A 9,848-nucleotide genomic window follows, 5' to 3' on the forward strand; every position below is an offset into this window, starting at 1 on the left:
GGATTCGAACTAGGAACCTCTGGGTTACTAGTCTGACGCTCAACCGATCGAGCTAAAGTGAAGTTGCTGGCATGCTTCAGTGAGATAGCATTATAAAACGACAGGAAATCCACTATTACAAGGACACGACACGAATGTATACTGCAGCCTGCCAAAACAAGCATTCACACACGCAACATACTGCACACAACAAAGACGATCCTTAAAATAACCTAGGTAATATTAATGGGACATTAAACCTAAATTGGAAAGGGCCACATCATGATCAAATGGATGACCTTCCAAAGTTTCAGTCCTAGTTTTATTGTGTCGCCTGCAACGGTTACCGTGCGATAACTTATTATTTATTATCTGATTTCAACCAAATTTGGTATATTACTTTATATCAATGAGATCTCAGATGTGTTCGATAATGGTCAAAATCCGTCAATATTTGCAAGAGTTACGGGACTTTAAAATCGTCAAAACAGATAAATCCATGGCTACCGCTAAATAATTTTAAATAATTTCATTCTGTGTCCTATTTCAACCAAATTTGGTACATTGCTTTATATCAATGAGATCTTAGATGCGTTCGATAATGGTCTAAATCCGTCAATATTTGAAAGAGTTCCTGGACTATATAATCGTCAAAACATGGTTCCGCTCGATAACTTCAGTATTTATTGTCCGATTTCACCCAAATTTGGTGTATTGCTTTAAATCAATGAGATCTAAAATGCGTTCGATACTGTTCAAAATCCATCAATATTTGCAAGAGTTACGGGATTTGATAACTTCACCTAATTATTAACAATATTTTCAACTGTAAATAACTATGTTTTGTGATGCTGTGCAGGTGACAAATCCACTTTCGTGGAATTCTTGTCATCAATTAATTTTTATCAAATAAGTGATTGTTTTCATGCTAGTATCGGGTGATCAGAGTGATTTTTGACACAATGGCCTTGACCTATCCTCAACACTTCAGGGGTTACTATTACTGTCATTTTATCCATTCCTTGACTCTCATAATAAATCTGTTAATAAATAAGTTTGGTATAAAGGTACACTCTGGTTGACGGTGTGGCTGTTGCTCTCTCAGTGGTCTTCAAAAGTAGTCTTTGCAGGCCTGTAATTGGTCAGATGTTTTCTCCTTAACAGCCTTCAGTTTTACAATACGATAGTCAGGGAGCATAAACAACGTCAGTAATAGTAGCCCCTGGAGTATCGAGGATGATATGACCCTACCAAGGTATACAGGGCACATACATGCATCTCGAAGTAGGATCCTAAGAAACCAATCTGACATTGATAACAATAGTTTACAGTATTTTTCTCCTGATATTTCACGCTCCATTGTTAGTATGAAGAATCAAGCTTTAAAATATAACACAAGCAAACGTTTACAAGAAAAAATATGTTTATTAATGATCAATACTCAACCTTTGTATAACAAATATATAATTGTACAAATATATCAGTAAAACAGACTGACTGTATAACAAACTCACATCCTCAATAAATTTTGTCATCGAAATGAAATAAATTCTGCCATCCAAACGAAGCTATCAAACTTTACTTAATTCATAAATGGGACATCGCAACATTTACACATAGCTTGTTATTCAACAATGTATATATACTGCACTGGTCTCAATTCACCAGTAAAGCTTCGATCAAGAAGTACAAAATGCTGACAAACTAAAAGGTAGTTGTAGATTTGATTTGGAAAAATTTTCTTCTCTTACCATTCCTATCATACAACATTTGAACTTTTCCTATTCAAGGTGTGACCATTTGATTATGAAACCTCAAAAAGTTTCAAGTTATATACACCATAATCGAGGCATTAAGCTATTCATGGAAAAAGATACATTATTAAATTTTTCAGAAATTATTAATCTAATAATAATATTAACATATAAAGTAAAATTCATTGAGTATTCATATAAAAATTTGAGTTTCAATAGCTAAATATGAGAAAAAATAACATTATGTAAGTGTCATTGGAATAATGGTCAAAATCATACCAGATTTGATTCATACAAGAGATGTTAAAAACAAAAGTTTATAATTATTCCACATTTTGTGTCACTTCTGCTATAAATCTGTAATCTATCTATGACTTGGTATACTTACAATAATAGTTCAACACTTTGTATAACTACAATGGTCCTTAGAGCTGCAGGCAGTATTGGTCTTACTATCTGTTTGAGAATATTACATCACAGTTATGGTCACACTGAATTTATTATCTGATCTCCCCTTGTGTGGTATAATAAAAATATTCTTCATCAACAATATTTGCATGTCTCCCAATCGACTAGGCATTGTTATGTTCATACTGCTCCGATGGTCAAACGGATGACTAGGAACTGACCCGTCGGCTACTAATAGCTACCTGATCACAACAACTTCGAAATTCCTCTCTCCTCTGGATGATCTCAAGGATTACAGTTGAGACAAAACATCCTCTCCATACATTCATCATAGCTGTAAAATATCACAATCAACATTTAACTGCTGTCTTACATCCTATGATAGTGTTAAGCATATAAAACAAAAGTGTTGCATCATTTTGGATCTGTTTAGTGTCTTTTTACTTCTACATATATTAAATTTCCCGAACTTTGTCTAAGGTTGTTAATAGGGCTGTAACGAGTATCCGAGTACTCGAGTATTCACGAATTATTGAGAAAGATCAGATACGAGTATTCGTTACTCCTGATATTTGTGGATCGCGATCTTTCAAAAGCAAAAAATAATTCCTTCTTTAATGCTGTCATAGCTCAAAAATGTGAAGGAAAGTACACTAAAATCTGAATATCATCGATGTTTTCACTTTGAAGTAGACCGGAAGTACACAAGAGCTGCGTGAAGTAAGCTAGCAACATGTTATTTTCGTATCCACGCTTCGATGCAGTGTTGTGAATTCTTCATAAAATAATAATGATTAAAAATAATTATTGAATTTTAGAGATGTAAAAGATGATAATTGATTTCGTTTTCATTACGGGTCGGAAATATGTAAAAATACGAATATATTACATTAGGCTACTGAGTATGTAGATGTGAACCCCATGTCAAAAACGAAAGGTAGGCTAATTATGAGTCAAAATCATAAATCACTTGATTAAAAATAAAAACTATAAGCTTAGAACCAAATTAAATTGTAACTGCTCTTACAGATTTAAACATTTTTTTCTTAATCTCAATGTTTATTCTGTATTTGACCAAAATAAAAGTAACAGTGAAAATATTTTCATATGGTTATTTATTAGAGCTGCCACGATACGGCAAGATCGTACGATATATTGCGATATAGAGTCACTGTATTGCAATATGTACCACAATATATTGTGTTTTATTTGTGAGCTTAAAATATCAAATATCATATATGTCCTTAACCAAATGTATACTTTTGTATAATCATTATGTTAATCTGAACCCTATTTTTAAGAATAAAAGCAACACTCTTGTCTATTTTTCTAAATTTATTACATATTTGTAAAATAAAAGTAAAAGAAAACAAAAATAAAATTAACAAACTGGAACAAGAATAATTAAATGATATGGCAAATTTTAAACTTCACAATTGAGTTTTAAGTAAGTATGTAAATTATCAAATTAAGTAACAATTGATTGTGTTATGTCCATGTTTCGTGCTGAGTTCATTTTATACTTCGCCCCTAAGACATGTTGTAGCGTAACTTGACGAGGGGCTGAATTTACATTCATAGATGTTGCTTTCTTATCATCATTAACCTGGTCATCGATAAGATTCTTAATGTTTTTGGTGTCATGTCTAACCTTTCCTGGGTGATGCCGTACCATGTGCGTAGTCAAATTTGTCGTTCCCCGCTATACTTCACGCATGCATGGCAGATATTACATACCGCTACCCCGGCTGTTATCATCTGTTTATCTTATTTTAAACAAAAGAATTCCCACACGGCACTTTATGCCTTTTTGTTTGGGACACCAGTCCAGTTTTCAATGTTTGTGTCGTCCATGTTAGGTTTTATCTGTGTGTATGACACGCTTGTTTAAGTGAGCGTTTAATTCAAACGCATTACTGATACTGATATTATTTATGCCTTACCATGATGATTTCATGCCATAATTGATGTGCAGTAGTATTTTTGAGATGACGTCATTTCAAAATTCAAATGATTTGATTTTTTTTACAGTTGCAGTGACTGAATCCTGCTGCACTTCACCTGTAACTCTATTGCTTAATGATAAGGAATGTAAAACTGCTAAAAATGGTTTTATTATCAATCAAACATTTATCAATATATAAGAGCATTATTGAATTATCAATAAAAACAGTTTCTACTTCAATTGAATCTTTTGCTTGTATCTAACTGGTGATTCGTGGTCCGATCTGTGAATCGTCAACCTCGAATCGTGGATCGGATCGCCACATGTTAGACAATCCACAGCCCTAGTTGTTAAGATCATTGAGCTGTGACTATATATAGCTACTTACTTGATTGTGGAACAAAGATGACAGAATTCCCCCTGACAGCTACAGCACTGCTGAATTGAACCTTCAGCAACCGCGTTTTCACAAAAACAACATTTGGATTTCTTTGATTGACTGTTGTTCATTCCTGAAAATTTCCCTGCAAAGAAATGATACTTCTATTAATACAAAGCTATAATATTCACTTGAAAACATAAAAGATCCTTTTTTGCTCCTTAAGTTTCATAGCTGTCTTTTGTGACTTTAATTTGACATCAATAGTTTATCTAGACATCTAGAAGTAATTTATCCATTCTTAGTGTGCATTTGAAGAACCAATTAATAGTGCAATGTGCAGAACTGTATTGGACTTTAGCTGGATGGAACAAGAGGATCTAGACACATACGTTATAGATATGACAAAAGGTTTATATTATATACCTACCCTTTCCTTTCATTTTAAAGAAATCAAAAGACTTTGGGGTATAGCTGGGATCTACAGACATTTGTTGTTCCTGAGGTGTAGTGAGGTGACCGGTCTGGTCAAAACACATCTGTCCAGAAAGGGTTACATTTGGCACTCTCTGAGATATACATGTGTCCACTGTCATCACTTCCTGTGTGGAAGGTGCTGACATGGTCAGATGTCCCCCAGGGGTGAGACACATCTGTCCAGGTAGGGTTACAGAAGGAACTGTCTGTGGGGGACTCAGACTTGGAAAGCTGATGTTGTTATCATTAGCATCTGTCATCATGGCATTGGTCTTGTTCTTCATAGCTCCATTGAAAAGCATTTGACGTGTCTTCTCTGAAACAGCAAAACCAGGAATGCAATTGACGAATCGACAGCTGTCAATCAGACCCCACATGACTTATTGGTTATGTTACTATGTTTGTATATATACATTGTTTGTAATTTGGGAGTATTAAAGATCCAATATACATAATTTTAAGATTTTTTCGTAATCATTAACATAAAACAATGATAGAATGAATTTTCTACTTGGTTAATTACATGACATTTATTCGCCTTTTTTTCCATATATTACATGCATATGTGTTTTTCCTACATTGCCCTTTTGGACTTTCATTTATAAATCAGGAAAGTAATTAGTATGTTAAAACCCTTAATATCTTATGGATGAAAACAAATCATTACTGAATGTAAAGGAAATCGTATCCAGCGTAAGTGACTGTCTTTTGTGGTTCTTTGGTACTAAATATATATAGGGATACTCCATAGCAAGTTAACTGATCATGAATAGGAATAAGATATTTACGCATGTTTACAAACATGACTATTGAAAAAATACTGTTATTTTAACAAAAATAGATGAGCCACCAAACATCAACATTAGATAATTGTGTTGACGACATTGTTTCTAATTTTAAGTGTTAACAACATCATTTTTATAAAACGCAGATATTGTATCAAAATATGAGGATTATCTAATCAGTATCTCATCAGTCCAACATCATTGGAAAGCCATATTTGGCTTATATAGATATATGGTAATATTTACTTACGTGGTTAAAAGTTATACGTGTGATTGCGTTAGCATATGTATATATAATAGTATTCCTAGTTTCTAGTAAGATATATATATATATCAGTAGTTGCACTAGGTTAATGGTTGGAATTTCATGACGTGATTCTTCCAGTGGTTCTTCAGTCTTTGCTTAAAGATGTTAATGTTTTCTGGGTGACCACCTTGAGCTCTCTGGGAAAGGAATTCCAAGACTCAATGATTCTGTTACTAAAAACATACTTTGCTGTGTTAAGACGGAAGGGTTTCTTAAATAGCTTTTTGTTGTGTCCCCTTGTTCTGGCGTGTCTCATTGGGGTGAACACATTTTAACTGTTGACAATGGCTATTTTATTGAGGACTTTATAGGTTTCCATCATATCTGCCCTTAATTGTCTGTAATCCAGTGTTGGAATTCCCAAGGCTCTGATCCTTTCAAAATATGGAAGGTTTTTGAGTTTAGTTAGCCTTTCAGTTCCTCTTCTCTGGACATTTTCTAGTGCTTTGATGTCTTTCTTTAACCAAGGAGACCATATTAAAGAACAATATTCTTGATGAGGCCTGATAAGAGTTTTGTAGAGTGTGGTAAAAGTTTGGTTTTCAAGATACACAAAGGTTCTGAAGATAATTCCCAATATGCTGTTGGCTTTTGCTATATAGATTTGTTGACGTGGTTGGTGAACTTCAGTTTGTTGTTAACTAAATTTCCAAGATCCTTTTCAGTATTTGTTTTCTCCAAGGGTATCCTTATACTACCATCTTTTATACAGTACTGTTTGATTATGGGAAGGTTACCTATTTCCATATGTTTGCATTTATCTTTATTCAATTTCATGAGCCATTTCTCTATCCAGTCTTTGATATTGTCAATGTTCAGTTTTGTGCATTGTTGATTTTAGAATATAGTTTGGTGTCGTCAGCAAAGAGTTTAACCACACAGTTCACAATTTCAGGGATATCGTTGACATAAATCAGGAAAAGAAAAGGTCCGAGGACACTCCCTTGTGGTACTCCGCTCTTGACTTTCCTGCTTGTAGAACTTTCCCCGTTAATGATTACTCTTTGGTTTAGATTGGATAGGAATTTGCGTATCCATATGAGGATTTTCCCTATGATCCCATATGCCTCTAGTTTGTGCAGGAGTAGCCTATGTGACACACTATCAAAGGCTTTGCTGAAGTCTAAATATATCACATCCACATTACTACCATTATCCAATGTTTGTGTCCAATTTTCCATAACCTCCAGGAGTTGAGTAGTGCATGATTTACCAGACATGAATCCGTGTTGATCAGGTGAGAAAAGTTGATTTGCTGTCATATGTTCGACAATTTTGTCACGGATGATTCTCTGCAGGATTTTACATGGCACTAATGATAGGCTAATTGGTCGATAGTTGTTAGGGTTTTTGGTTGATATCTTTTTGTGGATTAGTTAGCGGTTTAACTAGGGTATTTTTTGTTTCCACTATCAGTTTCAGATGGGTTCCGTCTGGTCCTGGTGATTTGTTTGATTTCTGTTTCGAAACTGCCTTTAACACCAACTCTTCTGTAATTTCGATTTTTTCTAAAGGGAATGTAACATTTCAGCTGGGAAATGGAGGCAATTCTATGACTTCATCTTCTACAAAGACACTCACAAAGAATTCATTCATAACTTTTGCTGTTTCTGGATCAGACTCTGTTGATTCACCATTGGGCTTCAAAACTCTGTTATTGTTGTTCTGGTTTTTGTTTTCGATCTTACGTAGTTCCAAAAGCGTTTGGGATTTTCCTTTATGTTATCTGCAATACAACGTTCATATCCCCTTTGTGATCTTCGTAGTGATGTTGTAGCATTATTTCTGGCGATCTTGTAAAGTTGGTAGTTATTGTTTTGCAATGAAGGTATTTTGTCCAAGCCAATTATGTTTTTTCCAAACAGCATCAGTTACCTCACGATCTATGTACTGTTTGCAGTGTTCTTTGATATGTTTCTTGTGTACTGGTATGTGTTTCTTAATACTGGTAGCTAGAAGATCCACAAGATTATTCCAATGTTCATCTGCTTTCATACTTGTATTTGCATCTATGACATGATCAGTCAGCTCTTCGTTAATTGCTTTATAGTTGCCTTTGTGGAAGTTACGTTTTTCAATATTAGATTCCAAATTTTCTGAGTAACAGGTCAAGTTGAATTCCAGTAACAGGTGGTCACTTTTTCCCAATCCTGGATTATATTTGATGACTGTTATCATTCCTTCTTCGTTAGTTAAAATGAGATCCAGCAATGATGGTGTTTGGTTTTCTCTTATTCTGGTAGGTTAATATACGTAATTCAAAATCAAACAGTGATTAATTACAATTTGCTACATAATATAACAGTGTTCTACATGAGAAATCGGAAATATGCAGAAATTTGGGTTGTTTACAAGACCACACTTGATAGTGTAACGATATCTGCAGGTACTATTTTGAAATAGTGTTTGAGTGTTTGAAGAAAGGAGAGACTTGTACGCGGTAACACACATAGCGCTTGCTACTGTTACATGGAAATGTCCGGGGTATGGCCCATTCATCGTCTTATTGAAATTGTGGTTATTGGTGACACACAAGGATTTATAAGTGAGAAGGATTCGTCACTGTCTCTTTACACTACTGAACACCACTCAAGACGCCTATGAACCGGGAATAAAAACCATTTTTCTCAACAAATACTTGTCTTATTAAGTCAAACGAAACATCATTGTAAAGTTCATCTAATTTCACAATGTTATACTTGCTTTAAGGACAGAATATTTAGAAGAAATGTCTTAAATTTTTGTTAAAAAAAAATACAACAGCTCATGAAATGACAGCATGCTTCATAAAGTAAGATGGTAACCCTCGCACCTGCAAGCTACATCAAATGCTGAGCCGTCAGAATATCAAAAGAAAATCAGTCATCACCCAACGTCACGGTCAGTGCACAAACACAAAAGCTCCTGTGCCGTTCTTGCCCAAAACCCAGTGTGACTTATCCTTCTCATATACGTCCTTGGTGACACAGCATATTAACATTTTCTACCTAAAAGCTAGAGAACAATTTTCCGCCATTTAAATTGCAACAGCAACCATGTACATGTATGTGAAGTAATTTCTCCTCGTGTATACATTGTAGTCAATAGAGAACACTTAAATTGTCATCTTACAACAAAGTTTGAACAGAATTTGATATCACGCACAAAAAGTTTCTGAAACATATAGAGTCTTAGATCAGTCCTTTTTTTGATAATTTTTAAAACAACATTTTTCTTTACTTTTCATAGAATTTCTCACTTGGGTAACTTATTGATTACTCAAAAATGTTCAAAAATGTAACTGTTACTCAAATGGGTAATTGTTAACTTACCCATATGCAGGGTTGTACCCAACCTGGTAAAACAGTAAAATACTCAGTCCTAACATTACCGATGTCTCTAAATATTTACCATACACAGCGTTCAGCTGGTCTTTGCCGGATATACCATCAACTAGCTCTTTCTGACCCACGTGTGTTTTAAACTGCAGTGGAGAGCAGTCTCCAAACGGGTTTCTTCGCTTTGGCATGCTGATCTAGCAAAACAAAATGGTTCCCTATGTTTTTGTTTTGATCACGCTGTTTCGCGCGAAACGTAAGTCTAACTTCCTGTTTATACCATGCGCAGGATTGAGTGCAAGGGACGTAACTGAGGCGGGAACCAGTCTAATATGAGACGTACGAGTAACTCCCCTTTGTCCACACACAAAAAAAACCCACTAATCCTTACTTCTACTAACATGCAATGACACAAGAGACTACAGACATAGACATCTGAATAAAAAAACACTTTTTACCAATAAAAATCATAATCATTTACTAGACTTTATGTATTG

General features: G+C 34.6%; 1 protein-coding gene across 1 annotated transcript; it reads right to left on the reverse strand.

Moving 5' to 3' along the window:
- Positions 1–1,384: 1,384 nt before the first annotated feature.
- On the reverse strand, positions 1,385–9,626 carry LOC138319235 (apoptosis regulatory protein Siva-like). Its single transcript, XM_069262232.1, has 4 exons — positions 9,425–9,626; positions 4,896–5,258; positions 4,475–4,610; positions 1,385–2,475 (listed from the first exon to the last, which is right to left on the reverse strand). The coding sequence occupies exons 1-4, from the start codon at positions 9,540–9,542 to the stop codon at positions 2,427–2,429; spliced, it is 666 nt and encodes a 221-aa protein (XP_069118333.1). The 5' UTR covers positions 9,543–9,626; the 3' UTR covers positions 1,385–2,426.
- Between the last annotated feature and the right edge of the window lie 222 nt (positions 9,627–9,848).

Source organism: Argopecten irradians, chromosome 3, assembly GCF_041381155.1.
Source record: "Argopecten irradians isolate NY chromosome 3, Ai_NY, whole genome shotgun sequence".
Taxonomy (NCBI): Eukaryota; Metazoa; Mollusca; class Bivalvia; order Pectinida; family Pectinidae; genus Argopecten; species Argopecten irradians.